This window comes from Mustela putorius, unplaced genomic scaffold, assembly GCF_011764305.1.
Source record: "Mustela putorius furo isolate JIRA1106 unplaced genomic scaffold, ASM1176430v1.1 tig00000827_pilon_pilon_pilon, whole genome shotgun sequence".
NCBI classification, from domain to species: Eukaryota; Metazoa; Chordata; class Mammalia; order Carnivora; family Mustelidae; genus Mustela; species Mustela putorius.
This window is the reverse complement of record NW_025421489.1, coordinates 8,789,397-8,814,457: the sequence shown is the minus strand read 5'-3', so window position 1 is coordinate 8,814,457 and position 25,061 is coordinate 8,789,397. Positions and strand designations below refer to the sequence as shown.

The 25,061-nt window shown below is 39.1% G+C and overlaps 1 protein-coding gene across 2 annotated transcripts in view; it reads left to right on the top strand.

Moving 5' to 3' along the window:
* The window catches only part of TMEM236 (transmembrane protein 236), a 42,842-nt gene extending 28,771 nt beyond the window's left edge, over positions 1 to 14,071 (top strand). For both annotated transcript variants that reach the window (XM_045085023.1, XM_045085024.1), the window contains one exon: positions 11,993 to 14,071. In XM_045085023.1, the coding sequence (XP_044940958.1) occupies positions 11,993 to 12,570 (578 nt within the window). In that variant the 3' untranslated portion in view covers positions 12,571 to 14,071. The remainder of the gene's footprint in view (positions 1 to 11,992) is intronic.
* Positions 14,072 to 25,061: the final 10,990 nt, after the last annotated feature.

The following is a 25,061-nucleotide window of genomic DNA, read 5'->3' as shown; positions in this document are numbered from 1 at the left end:
TGGGGTGACACATGAAGTAATATTTTGTTTAATCTAGGGTGCTGGAGGTCAAAAAAATCCAAATGGAATATCTGGGATTTGTAGGAGTTTAGGCAGGTATGGTGAAGCAAGCTTTCTACATTGAAGGAAGACTGGGCCTCAAGAAATCCGAGTATATATGTAATTAATGGGCAAAAGTAACCATTTGGATTTCATACTATGAGTGGAAAAACCCATTGCTGGAATGGAAGTTGCCTTCTTAAAACCAGCTTTTGTTTGTTTCTCAACTAGTGAATGGGGAAACCTACCAAGTTGCTCTGTAGGGAGGGGTATAGGCAGAAGGGGGAGGCTTAACTGGCATTACTGGTTGCTGTAATTCCTACTTGAACCAAATCAATACAACATTTGCTGTTTAGGAGTTGGTATTTTATGTAAGATTTCATTTGGGGAGAAAAAAACCCAGATTCTTCTGCTGTCTGGAAACTAACCCAGTTTCCAGAATCACAGTTTTAGAATCACAGCCTGTTGCTTTCTCTAAGGCAGTAGCATAACTCGAGTGTCCAATTCTGTACCTCTCCAGCCCATGGCTTCCTGGAATCATGACCCTTCACCACCAAAGGACAAAGTGTATTCTCATCTGAGCTGTTGCTCTGGGCTGTGATACAACACAGTACAACACAACACAACACACTAAAATGCCCTACAATACCAGGCTCATCCCAGTAGAGCACACGAAGGTTTTGAGGAATATAAACACATATAAAATCAAATACATTTTTTAACATTCCATTTTGAACTGTTTGACTTCTAATGTGCTGCTTTCCCAAAATCATATTCATTCATTTAAAAAGATGGTCAAATAAACATAAGCAAAAAAGAAGAAAGTGGAGATCAACCACGATCCTGTAGACTAGAGATTTAGAACTGATAACATCTTCGTGAATATGCTTCACTTAAGGAAACTTAATTTCTATCTTTTTTTTTACTGAGCAGAATGTGGGGGATATCATCCTTATTATTATATCTCCTTCAGTACATGGTTTTTATCGGTTGAATAATATATCCCATTATTAACAAACCCTGACTTATTTAACCATGGTTCATTAACTAACCTCTGTTGTTGGACAACTAGATTCTTTTCCAGTTTTTCACTATGAAAAACACTATTGTTAGGACTCTTGTTCGGAAGTAAAAAGGGTTGCAGAAAAAAGGAGAAGGATGTGGTGAGAAAGAGCAGGGTGATGTGGTTTGAGTTGAGCAGGGGAGGCAAGCCTTGCTTGGAGCACCCATGCGTGGATGGCCGAGGTGGATGGTGTCTGAGAGACCCTGCGCTGTGTAGGACAGTTAGCAGTCACTTGTAGGTCACTGGCCAAGCAGTGGCTGGGGACAGAGAGAGTTAACTGCCCCGGGATGACAGCCGAGTGATACCAGGAGGATGACCACAAAGTGTCCTCGGAAGACCCTGAGCATCTGCACATGCCCAGACTCCTTGGCAACGGCACTTGCCAGAAGAAATGGGACTATTATGGGCTGGCTGCCCATGCAGACAAATAGAGAGGGGGTCATTCATAGGGGATTGGACAAACGGGGTGGCAAGATGGTCGGGCTGCATTAGGGATATCTGCACAGTCAGAGACGGCTTGCTAGAGGTGAGGTCAACGGGCTATTTGAGTGGAAAACATCCGAGCTCTGAAGAGGAGGTGGTTTCCACTGTCGCCTCGGTGAGAGGTGCCAGGTATGACATCGGCAGTGTAAGGTTTTCAAATAAATCTGCTCTCAGTGGCTCTAGTCCAGTTCCTACTGTGTAGTCTCTTGAAAATGCAGAGACTGGGGCCAAGAGCTGCAGGACCTCAGCAGCCTAGATAATTACTCCTTTATGTTAAATGCCTGAACGTACAATTTCTTGCTCAAAGTATATGCAAGCTCTTACGGGTTTTGACAGATGTCAATCAATCAAATGGCCCCCCCTCTAAAGAATGCCCTAATTTACCATCTAAACAGTAAGAAAACACCTGTTTCCCCTCAACCTTGTAACTTCGGATAATGTATTCCTTTTCATCTTTGCCAGTTTCATAGGCAAAAATAGTATGTTACTGTTTTAATAATTTGCTTAAGGTAGTAGTTGCATTGAGCATTTTTCCCATAGGTTTCTTGGCTATTTGTATTTTTAAAAAATCGTATCTTTCCGTCTTTGATCTGTTTTTCTGTCGATATGTCTATTCTTTTGTTGTTGTTGTTTTTACTACTGATCCATGAGTTCTGTAAATAGTAAGGACATTAAACTTTGCCTGTCAGAAATATACATTTCAGAGTTATTTTATTTTATTTTAACTGTACTATAATGTTTTTGATATAGGGAATTTTTAATTTGGACATTATCTGTTCTACAGATATTTCCTTTCTGGACTCTATGATGTTATGCTTTAAAATCTTTTTTTTTTCCCACTCCAAGCTGATATAAATATTTACCAATTATCTTCTCAAAAATTTTGTACATTTAAATGTTTCATGAAGAGAAAAAGGTGGAATCTCTGTAAGGTAGAAACTCATTAATTTATAGGTAACCAATATCAGGAATGATAATCAGTATGTTTATTTACTTAATCTGGCAAAGCTTTTAGACCCTGTCTTTATTGTATTTCTTTCCATTTCTCCTGTTATGTCCAACATAAAAAAAAAAAAACAAACTTAATAGAGTGCTTTAAAAATGTCAATGCCAGTCATAGCCAGCCCAAATAAACTGAATCAGGGTCCCTGAGGATGGGACTTGGGCATATTTAAATCTTTAAAAGCAAAACCTCATTGGATTCTGATTTGTATCCCCAATTAAGATCAGTGGTTTTTACTTTCTGACTGCATGTTCAGATCGCCTATGGGACTTGAATTTTTTTTTTACTCCCAGACTGAGCCCTAGATCATTAAATCATAGTTTTGGTGAAGGATAGGTCCAGGCACAAGGAATTTTTAAAGCCCCCCAGGTGATTTACACTTGTAAATGTGATTCAAGTAGATGGGCAGAAAGCAAGCAGGGACCCTTTGTACCGGTTAACCTCCCATTGCCTTTGTGAAATAGGAAACAAGGTTACCTGCAGAGAGCACTAGGGACCGATGGGAGAGAGAGAATCTGTAACAGGTTGGGTAAGGTTTGGAATAGTTGCTGAGGGTCAAGGACAAGGAAATGGACGGATGAGAGAGGCATAATGTTCAGCAAAGGATAGAAACCAGGAATTTGTCTTGGGAGCAATCAAGATTATGAGAGCTTTCTTCAATGATACTGAGGAGTCTGGGCATTGATTGTAGAAAAGATAGAACTGTAGGACTGATCCAGGTTTAGGGGTTCGCAGAACAGGAATGGAAGACGGAAAGGATCTGTTGCTTTAATGTTTATTTCTTCTTGTTGAATTATACAGTTTCTTAAATGCATGACAATGATGAGTTTTATTGAACTTGTACACTATCTCCAGTGAATCATGGACCACCATGTTCATGGACCATCATGAACCACCCTTTGGGTACTCACCAGAGGTGTCTTTTCAGAACACACACATGTGAGCATTCCTACTGATCAGTACACTAGGGGAAGGTTGTTGGGGTCTCAGCATATACAGTTAACTTCTTTAGGTTAAATGCCTAGACTAGCAATTTCTGGCTTGAAATAAATGTAAGGTTTTAAGGCTTGGCATCTGCAATTTTTTAAAAGTTCCACGGACAATAAAAGTTCTGGTACCCGTCCTGGCTGAGAGCCCCTGGTGATAGGAAGTATTGGGAATTGTTATGCATCCCAGGTTAAAAGCTGAGAGCCCACATCCAAATTCCTGAAGCCATTTGCTTTCCCGATTTCCTTGAAATGGAATGCAGCACACTTTAACCAGATAGAGTGTAAGAGATGCCACAATAAAGGCAGGGGGGTGGGGTGGGGGTGGGGGGCGGGGAGAGGGACGCTGCTTTTGTCTGAATAAAATAAATGGCACTTTGAGTTCCCCTTTGTTTCTTTTTAAGAAAAAGCTTATTATACAATATGAGCCCAGCGTGTGAGCTGGGTTTCCATAATGTGTTTTGCAATGGGTTTAGAGAGTACGTATGAGGAACACTGTGTTCGGGGCTATGCCAAAAAGGGGGAGTATTTCCTTCACACCCTCCTTTTGCTGTTTAGAAGAAGGAAGTTTCAGAAAAGTACGGACGTTAGTTCCAGGATTTTTCCCTCCTCTCAAGAAATAAGTAGCTATTCACCAGAGTGGGATGAGAGAAGGATAGAATTTCTGATTTATACCGTCTAATGAAGTACCAGCTGTCAGGATTAGGTCAGTGTGTTTCGGGCCAGGAACTATATTGTGGCGATCCCCAGGCCACAAGACAGAGGACATAAGGGTGCTATTGAATTGTGACCTTTGATTAGGACAACGTCACATGATTATAACAATTCGGTATTCAATTGTTGCTTTCTTCCTACATGGGGAAAATTATGAACAATTTCAGTATCTAAAGTGCGATTCTTGAGGGTTGCAGGATATTTTCAAAGTCAATATTTTAGGGAGACTGACGGAAATAAGGGAACATGAAGAACTCAGCCTACATTACTTTGTTACAATACTGAGCCTTGTTCTTCCTATCATTATTAGTCAGCAAAGAGTATGGCCCCAGATTGAAAGTAAAGGCATAGGTCCTTAATTTTGGATATATAGATTTCCCTGGGGTGCCCTGGGGGTGGGTCTTTGGGTTGGGTGTCATCTTCAGCTCGGGTCATGACCCCAGGGTTCCGGGATGGAGCCCCATGTGAGCTTTCTGCTCAGCAGGGAGCCTGATTCTCCCTCTCTCTCTCTGCCTCCCCCTGCTTGTGGGCTTTCTCTGTCAAATAAATAAAACAGTAAAAAATAAATAAATAAATCTCGATTTTCTTGTCTTGGAGTGAAGAGAACAAAGTAGGTTGAGCTGATGGTCTACATAATGTATGGACGTTCTGGGTCATTCCATGTTAAACGTGGTGGGTCCTTTGTATGGAGCACCATTTTGTTGTCATTTCAGAACCCGAAGTCCCTCTATTTCTGAATGGGGAGGGGATGTTTAGTCCGTTTCCTATGAACTCACAAACACTGTCTTCTTGGAATCACCCATGGACATTTTTGTTCCCTGACTGGTGACTCCCGATGCCTCCAGGGGGAAGCCTTGGCAATGTCTTGAATCAGGCTGCTGCTGTAGGAGTCATCTCTTTGTCCCAGTCCTGCTGGGCAGTGCCGGGGACACTTTGCACTGGCTGGCATCCTGGGCCCAAATCCATGTGTGACATCCTCTCCCACCGTTGAGTACCCGGGCCCTGCTGCCAGGACCTCCTAATGTCCCCCAGGGCTGTGCTTGTTGGCTTTATCAGTTGCCTGGTCTCTCTTATAGAGCTCTCTCTAGGACCTGGGGCAGGGGGCAGTCTTAGTGGCTGACCCTGTGCAGGACTCCAGAGACCTTCTTGCTGGTGAATGGAGGGTGGAGGGGGTGCGTTGTTACTCTGCGTGGTTTGGGTGCTTTGACCTACTTGCCTTCGTGCACATTTCCCCCGCAAGACGCCCATTGCTTGCTTATGCGAACAGACCCCAGAACTGGAATGGCTCCCATCTTTCATACAGCAAATCTTTAGGGAGGATCTCTTGCATACCAGGAGCTCCGCTAGGTCCTAGGGGTATGGCAGTGAGTCAAAACGGGCGAAGTTCCCCCTTTTACGGAGCCCTCGGTTTAGTGGACATAATAGCACATCAGTGAACTGCACTAGCAAATGGGTATAATTAAAGCTGAGGCAAGTGCTTTGAAGGCTAAAAACAGGCTCATTCTCATTTGGACACAGGTGTCCATTTTTGTCACCCAGCTTGGGTTCCTGCTGGGATTCCAAGCTTTGGTCTATGTCCAAGCACTTACTAGTAGAGGCATTTCAAACCATTTCAGAGTTTGAAATTCTGTGTATTTGGAAATACACAGAAATAATTCTGTGTATTTGGAAAACTCTGTGTATTTAGAATTCTGTATATTTGGTATTCTGTGTATTTAACAAATTCTGTGTATTTGTTAAAAAGCATATGGCATACAATATGCTTTTTAACATTTTACTTTATTTGTTTTATTTAAATTAGTATTATATAATGGATAATTATCATATATCAATGCATATTATAGATTTATAATTGTCTATGTAATATACTTAACATATTATAATGATTAATTATTACATTATTATATATAATATAGTATTTTGTCCGGGAAGATGGTCTTTAAACTAGCCAGCCTTCAAGCTACAGAAGACAAAAGAATTTTCTGAATATTTTACCTTGCCTACAATCCAGAAATGATACATTTGTTTCTTTTCATGCTTGGGAGGGAACTGGGATTTGGGATGTACTGGGAAACAGTTCAATGCTTTTTCTAGAGAAAGTCCATGAGCTCTTCCAGAATTGCTCATGGGTTGAATATTTGCCTTGACTTCATTATTATTGTGAATTATAATTATTTGGTGAAAACTTGCACACCATTTTGAACACAGGCAGTGGTATGCTGGTCAGTCTCTCCAGAGGGTGCAGGGGAAAACTTTTTGGCCCCTGTCCATAAATGGGAGAGGGGATAACAGTGTAACTCTAACCAAAGTTTAACAAACTGTGATCACTTTTACTATTTACTGTGTTCTTCTATTTAGTGATTGTTGTGTTTGATATATTTAACACACATACGGCTGTTGCTCCCTGTCTGAGGCACGATTTTAAATGTTCTACACATACCAACTCGCTCAGTCCCACAACTGCCCTGTGAGGTAGATGCTGCTTCCATCTTTTATTACTTGCCAAGAAGCTACTGGTCTTCCAGAGCTCAGATGTGCTGCTGAAAGGAAACAAACTCTCCACAGTCCAACTGAGTTTAGGAAGTAGATAGCGTCAAAGTAACCTTGTATATAAATGCCCTGCTGTGTCTTTTAATTTATTACGTTTTTTTCCTTAGTTTCCAAGATTATGACCAAAAGTGTTTTGTGTGCTTAATATACTTTCAAATATTTGTAATGATTAATACTTTTCTTTTTGTCTAGATTTTTTTTTCTCAGAGTGTTATTTCTAGTCCATTAGCATTTCATGTTCTCTAGAACATTTTTTCTCTCAGGAAAAATAGATTTGGGAGTCTGTTAATCAAGGCTAGTCTTCTTTTTTTCTGAATACTTGTTTGATCTCCTGGCTGCCGTGAATTGAATCACAGTCTCATTTCACAACAGCTGCCTCAGTGGCCTTGAGAACCTCTCTGCTGATGATTCCATGTCCTTTCTGGTTCCTCTGCCTTCCTCTCTCCCTCTTCCATTGAGCTCAGAAGAAAAGTCCAAAGCCTTTACCATGTTGGACTCTGCCATGTATGATAGCATGATCTAGGGGAAAAGGTTGAGGTTCAAGTTCTGGTCTCTCTACTTGCTAGCTGTGTGACCTTAGAAACAATTGTTGATCTTTCTGTGCCTCTGTTTATGCATCTTTCAGGTAGGAAAATAATGGCATCTATGGTATAGAGCTATTCTCAGGATTAGGTGAATTAATGCAAAGAAACGGCTTGGGAGTGTTCCTGGTTTGTAGGGAGCACTTACTAGGTTTGGACTCCACCCCTCTTCTTCCCCCTCTGCCTCCCCAGCTCCTTACAAAGCTTGCCCTCTTTCCATCACTGTGGCTGAAAGATCTTTACCCACACGCTCTTTCTACCACCTAGAAAGTTCCTTTCCCCATTCTTCACCTAATTCATTCCTACTTATTCTTCAGGTCACTGCTTAACCGTCACTTCTCAGATGAGCCTTCCTGACCTCCTGTCTCACTCAGACCTATACAAGAATTTCTCATCACAGCACTGACCTTCCTTTTAAAGCCCTGCCACATTTTATTCTTCTGTGTTTATTGATGTGATCCCAGGTGACAGCACGGTCAAGGTGGGAATGTGGCTTTCATTCTCGATGCCCAGCTGAAGCTTGGTCTGGCTCTCTACGATCTGTCTGTTCCCAAAGGAGACTCACTAGTGCATTTTTCCTATCGGCTCCATTCCTGTCTTGGTTTTTGGTGCCTGTCCTTGTGATTCTTTTTATTTATTTATTTATTTTAATTTTTTAAGTAATGAACTTATGTTTCATCCTTAGCTTTTCCCGTAAAATTTCAGAATTACACAGACATTCTGGATTTTAACTGGTCTTTAGTAATTCATACAATGTGTATCCTTCTCCGACTTCAGTGAGTATTTCATTCTGAATGGGAATAATTTCCTCATATTTCATGCATCAGCCTGTCATATTTCTTTTTTTTTAAACTTTATTTTTTTCGGTGTTCCAAGATTCATTGTTTATATTTAAATAAGTTATATTTCTTTCCTAGTCTCTTTCCAAGAGGAATGCATGCTCACTTCAGAAAATTCTCCCCTACTGGTTTGTTACGTTGTTCTTAGGTTTTCCCTGTAAGCTATCTAACACTTTGGGGAATAAGTTAGAGATGGAAAGACATCAATACAAAGAAATAATCAAGGGGCACTTGGGTGGCTCAGTTGGTTGAGTAACCAACTCCTGGTTTAGGCTTAGGTCATAATTTCAGGGTTGTAGGATTGAGTCCCCTGTTGGGTTCCACACTGGGTGCGGAGTCTTCTTGTCCCCACTACCTCTGCCCCTCCCGCCACTGATGCTCTCTTTTGCTCTCTCAAATAAATAAATAATTAAAAAATCAAGTAAAACAGACGTGAGTCACTACTTAAACATTTGCCTGTGATTAAAATTACATATTCTTAAGTATTTAGTTCGCACAGTGAAGACAAAAGGTTGTTTTGGAGACTGGCATCAGATGTAGGGGACTACACAGAATGGCTGTTACCTTTACTTTTTGCAGGGATATGTTAACCTCTAGAGAAATGTGTAGACTTTTTTTTTTAAGATTTTATTTATTTATTTGAGTGAGAGAAGAGAGAGCATGGGAAGAGGCAGGGTCAGAGGAAGAAGCAGACTCCCTGCCGAGCAGGGAGACTGATGCAGGGTTCGATCCCAGGACTCCAGGATCATGACCCAAGCCGAAGGCAGTCACTTAACCAACTGAGACACCCAGGCACCCTCAATTTCTTTCTTCATGCTTAAATCTTTTGTGAATTTTGCACAAATAAATACCCTTTTCCCCCAATAGAACACTAACAACTACAACAAAAGAACAATGTGGAAATTTGAAAAATAATGATTTGGAGGGGAACTGGTTATTGAATCAAATGGGATAGTATTGAGTACATGAAAGTTTACATTGCTTGGGAGTAAATTTGTGGGTCTATTCTAATGACCATACAGTTTCTTGGCATCTTCAGTACTACTTTGCCCTCTGGCAGGCCAGCAGAGCTCTCCAGCCAATAGTTCTAGTACTTCTCCCTTGGAAAGAAGACAACAGAGTCCCTGCAACCCCAAATCTAAGCTAGTTTCTATTGAGCTCTAGAGAGATATGAAGCTCCCAACCCCACTTTCACCAAATACCCATGGGTTGGGACTTTAGTATTTTATTAAAAATGAACTCTAGCTAAGAATTCATTATTCATCTTGTGGCTCTTATCCTCAGATATTAGGATTCTTACTGACTGTTTAAAAATGTTAATGTGTCATGTCTTTGCTTGCCACTTCCTGGCATTGAAACAGTGCTGAAATTGCGATCAGCCACCAAAGCCCACATTATACACTGCATTATTGATGTTGACAAAGGAATTTGGGTTTCCATACAAACAGTTTTAATTACAGAGACAGGTGAAGGAGAGTTCTCCAGGACATAACATCCTCTAAGAAACATAATTTCCATGTTGTTTTCCTTTCTTTTGTAAAACGAGAGAAATAACTGATGCCAGTGTGCATCTGAGTTTAAAAAGAGATGATTTTATGAATATTAAAATAATAGTAATGGGTATATAATTTTCCTTCCTACCTGACTATTGTTTAGTAAATGATACTCATTCATGCTACTCTGTCATCTAAGGTTGGTAAAGAAGTTTCTAAAGGTCTTACCGTTTTCTATAAATGATTCATATCAGAAGTACTATTTCATCAAGAATTTAGATTATCTTTTTATTTTAATGATTTATGCAATTTGCACTTAAAATTTTAAAAAAGGAAAACTGAGGTTTGTTCTTTAAACAGCTCCTATTTATAGCAATCATTCTATTAATCATTAATCATAATAATTTATTTATTTTAAAATGTTTTCATATCAGTTCAATATAGTTCAACAAATTTTTATTGACTTCGTGTCTCTAACCTTCAGAGCTATTCAGTACAATGACTTCTTTAGATTTTGTCTTATCATATTGCTTAATAGGTAATGATAAGCATGTTTGCTGAGTAAACTTTGCTAAGAGCTAACAAATTCTTAGCAAAAAAAAAAAATATGGTGCTTAACTAGATGAATGTTTGAGAAATAATGTGATCTACTATTCATGTATAGGAACCACACCATCAACATTGGTGGTTAAGTTTTTTTTTTTTTTAAGATTTTATTTATTTATTTAACAGAGAAGTCACAAGTAGGCAGAGAGGCAGGCAGAGGGGGAGGGGGAAGCAGACTCTCCGCTGAGCAGAGAGCCTGATGAGGGGCTCCATCCTAGGACTCTGAGATCATGACCTGAGCCAAAGGCAGAGGCTTAACCCACACCCAGGTGCCCCTGGTGGTAAGTTTTGAGTTTTGAGGATCCCTTTGTAATTACCCAGACTCAACACCCATGTCGCACAGAGAGGCACACGCATGGGTGCACCCACATGCTCACACACAGTGTGATGTTCATGAGAAAATTTCATCCTGATTCAGATGACTGTCGTGTTGATCAGGGATAGCCTTGTGGCCACAAACAAGTTGCTTTAGTCTAATCAGTTGTACTGACTAGTAAAAAATTCTGAGGATAGGACAGCTTAAAAAATCTCAGACTTTGCGGCACCTTTCACCAAGATTTTCTCATGGTCAAACAGATTCTGTCTTAGGACCAAACTCCAAGCTGGAGATCTGGGTTGTAGTGATCCCTGTGGACGTCTTATAAAAAATGACAGGATTGGACCATTGGACTTTTAGAGTCATTTGATTTTACGATATGTGCATGTTTTATAATTAGCACATGATGTATTGCCTCTAGACAGTAATAACAGCCATAAAGTTAAGAGATTGTCGATTGGGGTCAAACAAATCTGGGTGTAAATTCCAACTCTGCCCATTACTGTGTGTTTGGATTGGTGTGTCATTTCACCTCTTGGGCTGCAGTTTCTATATTTATAAAGTGGGACCATAATCCCCATCTGTCAATTTTTTCCCTGAGGATTAAATGAGATAATGTTTGGAAGTGCTTGGCTCTCTAACCAGTAATGGCTAGTACTGTGAAATGGTAACATGACTTGGGATCCATATATAGAAAAATAGGAAAAGAAGAAGAACTTTCTCTGCCTTTGGATTTTTTAAATTTAAGATTTAAAAAAAATTTTTTTTAAAGATTTTATTTATTTATTTTACAGGGATCACAAGTAGGCAGAGAGACAGGCAGAGAGGGAGGAGGAAGCAGGCTTCCTGCTGAGCAGAGAGCCCAATGTGGGGCTCGATCCCAGGACCCTGGGATCATGACCTGAGCCGAAGGCAGAGGTTTTAACCCACTGAGCCACCAAGGCACCCCAAAATTTTAAAAAATTTTTTAATTTAAGATTTTATTTGTTTATCTGACAGAGAGAGAGATCACAAGTAAGCAGAGAGGCATGCAGAGGGGGGAGGAAAGCAGGCTTCCTGCTGAGCAGAGAGCCCCAGGCGGGGCTAATACCCGTGACCTGAGCTAAAGTCAGGAGCTTAACCCACTGAACCACCCAGGTGCCCCCCTCTTTTTGTCATTATGCTTCCCATTGAAGTTCCATGTGTGAAACAGACATCAAATAAGAGAACACACAATTTTATCTTTAAATTTTAACACTTAAATTTACAAAAAATTGAAATGAAATTTTAATTTACATAACGTTTCAACAAGTTTTAAAATTCAAATCTATTTGTTGCAGGTGATGACAATAGTTACATCAATACTTTGCAGCAAATAAAAACTGTGACCGACCAAGTGAAGCAAAATGAAGAAAGCACTTCCCCTCCGCAGCCAGCCAGGAGGACAGAGGTGTCACTGCCACCGTCAGCGAGGACACAGAACCCCTCTCCAGTTCTGGAGAGACCCCAAGAGCCCTCCTTTCACTCAGGAATCCTGGGAGCAATGTCCCGGCAGGATGATCGTGCCCAGATCTTCCTGTGGAGCTTTCTGCTGTGGTCTGACACCATAGAAATGGTGCGCGTGGCTGGCCACGCCGATGTGTACAAGTCAGGCTGGCTATACCCAGTCTACATATTTAGTTTTATTTCTCTCCTTCGAATTATATTAACTCCTCAGAACCCTCTTCTGAATTCCCTGGGCATCCTTCTCCAGGATTTACCCTTTATTTTTGTTAGACTTAGCTTGGTCATTGCCCTGGGAACTATCACACCCATATTGGGCCTTTGTAAAAACATCCTAGTGACTGTCTCTTATGTGTACTTCAATTACTTAACCAAATCCAGGGCTTTCTCTACCTTCGAAACATCTTCATTTTAAAGAGAACATGTAATATTGTCAAACCTCTTCATTATGCGTGTGTACACACTTGTCATTTTTTTTCCCCCTGGGGCAAAAGTTTTTGTACTATATAAAGAAATGAGGAATACATTGTAGAGAATACACTTTTTTTTTTTTAAGAACTGTAGCATATCACTTTTTCAAAAATGTATTCAAATGATGTTAAATCTCAGCAAAGTTTTATTCTTATGCTAACTCTCCTGGGTCTCTAGAAAATGTTAGTCATGTTAGTCCGTTATGTATACCACACTTTTTCTCAGAACACTCTCCATGAAAGCCTTAAAAAAATTAGAACATGTTTTTCCACTAAGTTAATTTCAACCATGCATTTGTGAAAAACAATATGTAAAATTTTAAGATTACCTCAGATTATAATTTTTCGTCAAGTAGTATTGGGTTCAAAATGAGCAAATACACAGATGAAAGTTGTTCTGACTATTGATTCGTCAGGCATTTGACCATCCCCCCCTGAGTTTTTGTAGATCCTAATTAGAGCACTCTTGTTAAGACTTTATGGATTTGCTTTTCTGAGTTCCCCGTCGATGTTTAAATCCTTAATCTACCTCCTCTGTCAATCCAACAGGAACTTGTAATACTTATAACTCTTAAAAATGAGAATTGAAATAATCTCTTTCAAATTATGCTATGATAATCTTTTTTAATTAAGGAAAACTTCTGGGAAGTAGTTGATTTGTAATGTTCTTAAATATGAAAATATTTTATATACACTTATATTGGGATTTATAGTGTGAACAGTGCTCAAACTCTAAGGTATTACTTATTTGAGTTTAGAATGCATTTTGTGTCTCATATTTGAATATGGATGTACCTGATATATTGGGAAGTCACAACACTTAATACAAATAGTAAAGTCATGTATGTGTAGTAGGAAGATTATTGAGTAACTAATTTAATATTTTATTTCAAGAGTATACACGTTTATAATGTTCAAGTCTATTTTTTTTGTTTCAGTACTTTTCAGTATTTTGTTTAATTAAAAATTTTTTAAGTTGAAGAATAGTTGACATACAGTATTAATTTTAGGTGTGTAATAGTAATTTGATATTTACATACATTACAAAATGATCACTATTATGAGTCTAGGTACCATCTGTCACCATACATAGCATTTAGAATATTATTGACTACCTTCCCTTTGCTGTGTTTTATATCCCCATGACTTACTTATTTTATAACTTGAAATTTGTATCTTTAATCCCCTTCACCTGTTTCATCCATCCACCCACACCCTTCCGCTCTGGCAATTACCAGTTTGTTCTCTGTGTCTAAGAGTCTATTTCTTTGTTTTGTTTGTTTATTGTTGTGTTATTTAGATTCCACATATAAATGAAATCATATAGTATTTGTCCTTCTCTGTCTGACTTATTTCACTTCGTGTAATACCATCAAGAACCATCCATGTTGTGGTAGATGGTGAGATTTCATTTTTTATGGCTGAATAATATTCCACAGTAATATATATCGCTTTTTTAAATTTATTCATATGTTGATGGACACTTAGGCTGCTTCTGTATCTTGGTTACAGTGCTACAATGAACCCAAGGGTGCACATATCTTTTGGAGTCAATGTTTCCATTTTCTTCTGATAAATACCCAGAGGTGGAATCACTGGGTTGTATGGTAGTTCTATTTTTAATATTTTGAGATCCCTCCACACTGTTTTCCATAATGGCTGTACAATATTACATACATTCCCACCAACAGATGTAGGTTCCCATTTCTCTACATTCTTACCCATGCTTATTATTTCTTTTCTTTTGAATTCTAGCCATTCTTATTGGTGAGGTGATATTGTAGTTTTGATTTGCATTTCCCTGTTGGTTAGTGATGTTGAGCATCTTTTTGTGGTCTGTTGGCCATCTGTACGTCTTCTTTGGAAGATGCCTCTTCATCCCCCTCCTTTGCCCATTTTTTAATTAAATTGTTGTTGTTGTTGTATGGTGTTGAGTTGTATTAGTTCTTTATGTATTCTGGATATTAATTTCTTATCAGATACATCATTGGCAAATATATTCTTCCATTCAGTAACTTGCCTTTTCATTTTGTTGATGGCTCTTTACAAAAACTTTTTCATTTGATGTGGTCCTATTTGTTTAGTTTTACTTCTGATGCCCTTGCCTGGGGAGACAGGTCCAAAAAAAATAGTGCTAAGACTTATGTCCAAGATTTTACTGCCTCTGTTTTCTTTTAGGAATTTTACAGTTTTGGGTCTTAAATTTATGTCCTTAACTCATTTTGACATTATTTTTGTGTATGGTTGAAAAAGTGGTCAAGTTTCATTCTTTTCAATGTAGCTGTCCAGTTTTCCCAACATTATTTATTGAAGAGCATGTCTTTTTTCTCATAATATATTCTTGCCTCTTTTGCCATAGGTTAATTGACCATATAGTTAGGGTTTTTTTCCTGGGCTCTCTGTTTTATTCTGTTGATTTGTGTGTCCATTTTTTGTGAGTGCATCTATGTGTGTGTGTGTGTGTGTGTGTGTGTGTACCATGCTGTTTTGATTATTAAAGCTTTGTAGTACACTTTAAAGTCAAGGAGCATGATGGCCTCCAACTTTGTTCTTTTTCAAGACTGCTTTGGTTATTCAGGGACTTTTTTTTTTTTTTTGCTTCCTTACAAATTTTAGGACTATTTGTTCTATTTCTGTGAAAAATGCCATTGGTATTTTGATAGGATCACATTGATTCTATAGATTTCCTTGGGTAGTATGGATACCTTAATAATATTACTTCTTCCAATTCATAACCAAGGTCTAGCTTTCTATTTGTTTGTGTCCTCCTCAATTACTTTCATCAACATCTCAAACAGTTTTCAGAGTACAATTCTTCCACTTCCTTGATTAAATAGGCATTTTATGCCTTTTTGGAGCCCGGCTAACACCTTGAGAATTGTCATTCTGAACTCTGGATCTGACATATTACCAATGTCCCTATTGATTAGGTTCCTGGCCTTCAGTACTGCCTCTTGTTCTTGTTTTTGTGGTGAGTTTTTCTACCTTGTCATTTTATTCAGTTAAGAATATATGAAGGAGTGAGTAAAATACTAAAAAAGGGTGGCAAAGCCCCCAGTAAAATGTGCTTTAACCAAATCAGAGGAGACCCTAAATCATGGGGGGAAAAGGAGGGTAAAAAGAAGTTCAGGGAAAAAAAGAGAAAAAAAAATATATATATATATATTAGACTGGTGAATAAAACAGGTTCACCCACTTACTTTTGGGAGTATTTTGGTCTCTTAGAAGAAACTACCTCCCCAAATTTTAAAGAATGAAAATCATATATGAGGGTAAACATGAAGAAGGGATGGAATATGACTATATAGATGAAAAAAAATTTTTTTTAATTTCTAAAAAAGGAGTTGATAAGATAAGTTGGTTGGGAGAATAAAGAAAAAGAAAGTGGAGAGAATTTGCTCAGGCTGGAGACTAGAACAAAGCCTTGTGGTAGATTTAGTGTATATTTTGATCTATCAGAAGAAGTTGTATCCCAAATTTTTTTTAGAAGAAAAAAAACCCTACGTGTATACAAAAAATAAAGTTAGATACAAGGAAGAATAAGATGTGAGTATAATAATGAAAGTTCAAAAAAGATTTTTTGGAAAGGTATTGTTATGATAAACTAGTTTAAAAACGTTAAAAGAGGAAAGGGTAAAATTTAAAGAAAATTTAACAGAAGAAAAAAATAAAATAAAAAAAAATAATTAACTTTGCAAGACTAAAGAATCATGGGGAGAAAGCCATGAATTCCATGCTTTGCTTTCTCCTTCTCTGGAATTAACGCTGTTCTCCTTGGTAGGTGAACTTGGTCCTGGCTGGATTTCTTGTTGATCTTCCGGGGGAGAGGCCTGGTGTAGTGATTCTCAAGTGTCTTTGCCCCAGGCGGAATTGCACCCCCCTTACCAGGGGCCGGGCTGAGTAATCCGCTTGGGTTTGCTTCCGGGAGCTTTTGTTCCCTGAGCGCTTTCCGTAGAGTTCCGGAGGACGGGAATACAAATGGCGGCCTCCCAGTCTCCGGGCTGAAGGACCCCAGAGCTCGGGGGCCGCACTCCTCAGTGCTCCCTCAGAGACAAGCACTCAATCACTCCTGTCTCCCTGGCCTCTGGCTGCGCTCCGAGCTCACCCGGCCTGTGACCAAGCATCTCTGTCTCTGGCACACAGCCCAGCCTGGAGTCTTGGAACCCCGCAGATCCGTGAGCTCTTCCAGGGGAGTCTCCTGGGGTCTCCTGGGACCCCTGAGAAGGACAGAGGCACAGAGCAGTGACCTGTGCCACGGATCATGATAAGGTAACCCCGAGTTGGGAGCTCACTCCTCAGCTCAGTCTATGTAGCCAGTTTCCCGGCTCTAATACCCGCAAGCTCTGCGACACTCAGACACCCCCGATCCTTCTGTGACCCCGCGAGACTTGAGGCCATGCTGTCCCCACGTGAGCTTCACCCCTGTTTAGCCTCTGGAGCGATGTCTCCCTCAGTGGAGCAGACTTTTAAAAGTTCTGATTTTGTGCTCCGTTGCTCCGCTGCTGGCTGGGAGCTGGCCCCTCCCCCCCAGGGTGCATCTTCGAGTAGGTTTGGATTCACTTCTCTCTGGTCCTACCTTTCAGAAAGTGGTTGATTTTCTGTTTCTAGAATTGCTGTTCTTCTTCTCTTTGATCTCCTGTTGGATTTGTAGGTGTTCTGAACGGTTTGATAAGTTATCTAGCTTATCTCCTGCTGCCTGCTGTCATCTCAGCTTGCAACTTCTCTGCCATCCTGACTCCTCCCCTAAATAGGCATTTTAAAAAGACTTCTTTGTCTATTTGGATGCCTTTTATTTCTTCTTGTTGTCTGATTACTGAGGCGAGGACTTCTAGTACTATGTTGAATAGCAGTGATGATAGGGGACAGCCATGCTATGTTCCTGACCTTAGGGAAAAAGCTCTCAGTTTTTCCCCATTGAGAATTATATTTGCTGTAGGTTTTTCATAGATGGCTTTGATGATGTTGAAGTATGTATCCTCTATCCCTGCACTTTGAAGAATTTTGATCAAGAAAGGTTGCTGTATTTTGTCAAATGCTTTTTCAGCATCTTTTGAGAGTATCATATGGTTCTTATTCTTTCTTTTATTAATGGGTGTTTCACACTGATTGATTTGTGGATATTGAACCAAACTTGCAGCCCAGGAATGAATCCCACTTGGTCATGGGGAATAATCCTTTTAATGTACTTTGGATCCTATTGGCTAGTATTTTGGTGAGAATTTTTGCACCCATGTTTATCAAGGATATTGGTCTGTAATTCTCCTTTTTGATGGGGTCTTCATCTGGTTTTGGGATCAAGGTAATGCTGGTATCATAAAATGAGTTTGGAAGTTTTCCTTCCTTTTCTATTTTTTGGAACAGTTTCAGGGGAATAGGTATAAATTCTTCTTTAAATGAATTCCCCTGAGAAGCCATCAGGCCTTGGGCTCTTGTTTGTTGGGAGATTTTTGATGACTGCCCAGTCTCCTTATTGGTTAAGGGTCTATTCAGGTTTTCTATTTTTTTTCTAGTTCAATTTTGGTTGTTTATATGTCTCTAGAAATGCATCCATTTCTTCCAGATTGTCACATTTGCTTGCATATAGTTTCTCATAATAAGTTCTTATAATTGTTTGTGTTTCTTTGGTGTTGGTTGTTATCTCTTCTCTTTCATTCATGATTTTATTTGGGTCCTTTCTCTTTTCTTTTTGAGAAGTCTGACCAGGGGTTTTATCAATCTTACTAATTCTTTCAAAGAACCAGCTCCTAGTTTCATTGATTTGTTCTATTGTTCTTTTTATTTCTATTTTATTGATTTCTGCTCTGATCTTTATTATTTCTCTTCTCCTACTGGGTTTAGGTTTTCTTTGTTGTTCTTTCTCCAGCTCCTTTAGGTGTAGGGTTAGGTTGTAGACTTGAGACCTTTCTTGTTTGTTGAGAAAGGCTTGTATTGCTATACACTTTCCTCTCAGGACTGCCTTTGCTGTGTCCCAAAGATTTTGAACAGTTGTGTTTTCATTTTCATTTGTTTCTATGAATTTTTAAAATTTTTCTTTAATTTCCTGGTTGACCCATTCATTCTTTAGTAGGATGCTCTTTAGTCTCCATGTATCTGAGTTCTTTCCAACTTTCTTTTTGTAGTTGAGTTTAGTTTCAGAGCACTGTGATCTGAAAATATGCAGGGAACGATCCCAATCTTTTGGTACTTGTTGAAACCTGATTTGAGACCCAGGATGTGATCTATTCTGGAGAATGTTCCATGTGTACTAGAGAAGAATGTGTTTTTTGTTGTTATGTTCTGAATATATCTGTGATGTCCATCTGGCCCAGTGTGTCATTTAAAGCCTTTATTGCCTTGTTGATCTTTTGTTTAGATGATCTGTCCATTTCAGTGAGGAGGGTGGGTGTTAAAGCCCCCTACTATTATTGTATTATTGCCAATGTGTTTCTTTGGTTTTGTTCTTGATTGGTTTATATAATTGTCTGCTCCCATGTTGGGGGCATAGATGTTTAAAATTGTTTCACCTTGTTGGACAGACCCTTTAAGTATGATATAGTGTCCCTCCTCATCTCTTATTATAGTCTTTGGCTTAAAGTCTAATTTATCTGATATAAGGATTGCCACCCAAGCTTTCTTTTGATGTCCATTAGCATGGTAAATTGTTTTCCATCCCCTCACTCTAAATCTGGAGGTGTCTTTGGATCTAAAATGAGTTTCTTGCAGACAGCATATTGATGGGTCCTGGTTTTTTTTTTTTTTTTTTATCCATTCTGATACCCTGTGTCTTTTGATTGGGCATTTGGCCCATTTACATTCAGGGTAACTATTGAAAGATATGAATTTAGTGCCATTTTATTGCCTGTAATGTGACTGTTACTCTATATTGTCTCTTCCTTTGTGGTCTGTAACTTTTAGGCTCTCTCTTTGCTTAGAGGACCCCTTTCAATATTTCCTGTAGGTCTGGTTTGGCGTTTGCGAATTCTTTATTTTTTGTTTGTCCTGGAAGCTTTTTATCTGTGCTTCTATTTTCAATGACAGCCTAGCTAGATATAGTATTCTTGGCTGCATATTTTCCTCATTTAATGCTCTGAATATATCATGCCAGTCCTTTCTGACCTGCCAGGTCTCTGTGAATAGGTCTGCTGTCAATCTATATTTCTACTGTTCTGTGTTACAGACCTCTTGTTCTGAGCTACTTTCAGGATTTTCTCATTGTCACTGAGACTTGTAAGTTTTACTAATAGATGAGTTGTTGACTTATTTTTACTGATTTTGAGGGGAGTTCTCTATGCCTCCCGTATTTTGATGCTTGTTCCCTTTGCTGTATTAGGGTAATTCTATAGTATAATTTGCTCCAATATACCTTCTGGCCCTCTTTCTTTCTTCTTCTTCTGGGATCCCCATTATTCTAATATTGTTTTGTCTTATGGTATCGCTTATCTCTCAAATTTTCCCCTTGTGATCAGTAGTTTTTAACTCTCTTTTGCTCAGCCTCTTTATTCTCCATCATTTGGTCTTCTATATCACTAATTTTCTCTTCTGCCTCATTTATCCTAGCAGTAAGAGCCTCCATTTTTTATTGTACCTCCTTAACAGATTTTTAAATTTCAACTTAGTTAGATTTTAATTCCTTTATTTCTCCAGAAAGGGATTTTATTTTTCCAGGATTCTCTAGTATCTTACTTTTTTTTTTTTTTTTTTTTTAAGCTCAGCTAGCACCTTAATAATCGTCATTCTGAGCTCTGGTTCTGACATCTTATTAATGTCCTTATTGATTAGGTCCCTAGCCATCTAGTACTGCCTCTTGTTCTTTCTTTTGAGGTGGGTTTTTGCACCTTGTGGAAAAACTTTCCCCTATTTCATCCAGATAAGAATAGGTGAATGAGAGAACAAAATACTAAAAGGGTAGCAATGACCCCAGAAAAATATACACTAACCAAATAGGAAGAGACCCAAAACTGGGGGAGAAAGAAAGGAGAAATAAAAATCTATCTAAATCTCTCTCTCTCTCTCTCTCTCTATATATATATATATATAGTGAATTGAACAGAGCTACACACTTGATTTTGGGTGTATTTTGCTCTGTTAGAAGAAACTGCCTCCCAGAATTTTAAAGAAAGAAAAACTTATATATATATACACAAAAAATAAGGGGTAAAGATGATGAAGAGATGGAATATGACTGCAAAGATGAAAATTTTAAAAGATTCTAAAAAAGGAATTGATAAGATAAGAAGTTAATTGGAAAAAAAAAGAAAACAGAGGAAAGAATATGATCAGGCTGGAGACTAGAACAAAGCCATGTGCTTGATTTAGGGTATATCTTGATCTATTAGAATAAACTGTATCCCCAAATTTTAAAGAAATAAAAACCTGTAAGTATACAAAAAATAAGTTTAAATACAATAAAGGGATAGAATATGACTATAACAATGAAAATTTAAAAAGATTTTTTAAAGGTATTGATAAGATAAAATAGTTAAAAAGGGTTAAAGTAGGAAAGAAAAAAATTAGAAAAAATAGTATAAGAAAAAAATAAAATTAAAAAAATTAACTTTGAAAGACTAAAAAACCATTGGAAGGGTACCTGAGTGGCTCAGTAGGTTAAAGCCCCTGCCTTTGGCTCAGGTCATGATCCCAGGGTCCTGGGATCGAGCCTCACATGGGGCACTCTGCTCAGCAGAGAGCCTGCTTCCTCCTCTCTCTCTGCCTGCCTCTCTGCCTCCTTGTGATCTTTGTCTGTCAAATAAATAAATAAATAAATCTTTAAAAAAAATGGGAAAAAAGCCATGAATTTTATGTGCTGTATTCCTGTATCTCTGAAGTTTTGCAGTTCTCACTGATTGGTGAACTTGGTCTTGGCTGGATATTCTTGCTGATCTTCTGGGGGAGGGGCCTGTTGCCATGATTCTCAAATGTCTTTGCCCAAGACAGAATTGAACCACCTTTGCGAGGGGTCAGGCTAAGCAATCTTCTCAGGTTTGCACTCAGAAACCTGTTTGTCCCCTGAACGCTTTCCATATAGATTTGGAGGATGGGAATGAAAATGACGACCTCCCAGTCTCCAATCCCAGAGATGCTGAGAGCTCGCAGGTCCCACTCTTCAGTGCGCCCTCAGAGAAGAGCAGTGAATCCCTCCCATCTCTGTGGTTTCCAGCTGCACCTGGAGCTCACCTCACTGATGGAGCACCCTGAGCTCACCTCGCTGATGGAGCATTTCTATCTCTGGTGCTCAGCCCTGTTTGGAGTCTTCAAACCCAGCAGATTCTTGCTGTTTGCTCCCTCATCACTCCTTCCGGGATATACCAATTGTTGGGTCCTTCCTCGAAGAGCAGTGGCCTATGACTCAGATCATGGTTTAAGGTAACCCCGACCTGAGAGCCCACTGCTCAGCTCCATCTCTGCCTCCAGCTTCCCCACTCTGTTATCTGGGAGCTCTATAACCCTCAGATACCCCTGGTCTCTTTGTGACCCTAAGACCACACTGTCCCTGCAAGGACTCCACCCCCCAACTTAGCCTCTGGAACAATGTCCTTCAGTGGAGCAGACTTCTGAAAGTTCTGATTTTGTGCTTTTCTGCTCCACCACCTGCTGGGAGCCAGCTCCTCCCTACCACTGCCCTCTCTTTCCACTTACTGCTTTGGATTCACTTCTCTGCATGTCCTACCTTCCAGAAAGTGGTCGCTTTTCTGTTCCTAGAATTGCCGCTCTTCTTCTCTTCGATCTCCTGTTGAGTTTGTGGGTGTTCAGAATGGTTTGATAGCTATCTAGCTGAACTCCTGGGACCCAATGATATAAGGAGCGTGTTTCCTGCTCCTCCTCTATCTTGCTCCTCCCTACCCTTAATCTTTTCTCTTTGTTTTGATGATTTTCTATAGGTCATGTTTGAAATTCTTTCTCCTTATTTTTTGGGTGTCTCTTGTAAGGTTTTGGTTTGTTGTTACCATGAGATTTATATTTAACACCCTTTGTATATACAAGTCTATTTAAGTTGATGGACCGTAAGTTTGAACATGTTCTAAAAGAGCTGCATTTTTACTCCTTCCCCAATGTTTTATTTATTTGATGCCACATTTTACATCATTTCATTTTGTGTATCCCTTAATTATTATAATTATAATTGATTTTACACTTTCGGTCTTTAACATTCATACTAGCTTTATAAGGTTTATCCACTACCTTACCTATGTGTTTGCTTCTACAAGTAAGATTTTTCCTTTCATAATTTTTTTTACTTCTAGTAATAGTCTTTTCTTTCCCATCTAAAGAACTTCCTTTAACATTTCCTGAAAGGCCAGATTAGTGGTGACAAATTTTAACTTTTGTTTCTTTGGAAAGCTCTTTATTTGTCCTTCAATTCTGAATGATAAACCTTACTGGGTAATGTATTTTTGGTTGTACATTTTTTTACCCCTTTCAGCAGTTTGACTATATTGTGCCAGTTGCTTTTGGACTGTAAAGTTTCTGCCAAAATATGAGCTGATAGTCTTGGAGGGGTTCAATTGTACATGACAAGATGTTTTTCTCTTGCTACTTTTAAGAGTCTTCCTTCAACCTTAACTTTTGACATTTTAATTATTATGTGTCTTGGTGGGAACTTCTTTGGGTTCATCTTGTTTGGGACTCTCTGTGCTTTATGAACTTGGATGTCTGTTTCCTTTCCCAGGTCTGGGAGGTTTTCAGCTATTATTTCTTCAAATGAGTTTTCTGTTCCTTTTGTCTTCTATTTCCAGAATCCTTATTAAAGAAAAAAAAAATAACGTGGTTGATGTTGTTTCAGAGGTTACTTAAACTATTCTTGTTTTTTAATTTTCTTTTTGCTGTTCACTTTGGATGATTTCAACTACCCTGTCTTCTGGATTACTGATCTGTTCTTCTGTATCCTATAATCTGATGTTGATTCCCTTTAGTGTATTTTTCATTTCAGCTATTGTATTCTTCAGCTTTGCTTGGTTCATTTTTATATTCTTTATCTCTTTATTGGAGTTTTCACTATCTTCATTCATTCTCTCCCTAGTTCAATAACCATGTTTATGACCATTACTTCCAATTGTTTATCAGACAGATTGCTTGCCTTCATTTCATTTACTACTTTTTCTGTAGTTTTGTCTTGTTTGTTTGTTTGTTTGTTTTGTTTTGTTTGGAAAATATTCCTCTATTTCCTCATTTTGTCTGACTCTCTCTGTTGATGTCTGTGTATTAGGTAGATCAGCTTCATCTCCTGGGCTTGAAGAAGTGGCCTTATGCAGATGTCCTGTGAGGCTCCTCCCAGTCACCAGAACTAAGTGCTCCAGAGGTGTCCCCTGAGTGGACTGCATGTGCCATCCTATTATGGCTCTGCTATGACTGGTGGGCAAGCCTGGCCCCAGTATTGTTGATTAAGAGGCCAACTGTGGCTACTATGGGCATTCTTGTGTGTGAAGTTGGCTGAAGGCCCAGCTGATGGGTAGACCACCCTGCTGTACCTGCACTGAGAATGTGCTTCAGTTTCTCACAAAGAGACATTAATTCATGAACTCTAAATCATGCTTCTCCATGTATTTTTCAGGACTGTCATGAATGACTGTGGTAGCCCATGGAACAGGCACCCCTTTAGGTTTACCAGTGAACAACCCACACATCCTTTTGCAATGCCCTTGAAAAAAAGCAACTTCCTCCAATATGCGTTCCCTGCTTGGTGAGTGTTGACCCAGAAGATACAACCAAGCTGAAGAATAGGAAAAGGAAAGAGTTTTGCCTGCAACAAGTAAGAAGAACATCAGGGATTTTTCCAAGATTGGAGAGACAGGCAGGGAGTCACAGCTTCCTAAAAAAGATACCAGCACCCAGGTAGGAAAACCTCAGATATAACTGATGAATTGTTGAAGGCTCTGTGTAGATAACTGAGTTAAAAGCTCCAGAGGGACCCAGTCATAGGAACTCCCCATAATACTGTGAGATTAACCTCCAGGAGCTTGATCAAGTTTCCATAGTAAATATTGGGGAAAAAATTCCCTCATGCTTCCACCAGGGGGAAGAGAAAAGGAACCTATTTGAAATAATTCAGGGGAAGCTAGCTAACCAGAGCCCAATATGCTGTGGTGATCATCAGAGTCTAGCTGAGGGAAGCTGACCCAATTTTGGCCCACTCTAGCTATCTTGTTGACTTAAGGATAGGGGAGAAAACAAAACAAAACAAACCAGGGAAACTCTTGTGAAGTTCACAGTCCAGAGGCATAGACTGTCTAAAGACTGAGACGTGGTCATAAATTATAAAATGCTGCCCTCTGAAACACACACGTTTCACCAGAACATCACTAAAGGCCTAGTTACAGAAGTTCCTTTTTCCTGGTATACCATGTCCAGCTATCAAGAAAAAATTAGCAGGCATACCAACAGGCAAAAAACAAAACAAAACAAAACAACCCCCCCCCCACCCCGCAAAACCTGAAGAGATAGAACAAGCATCAAAACCAGA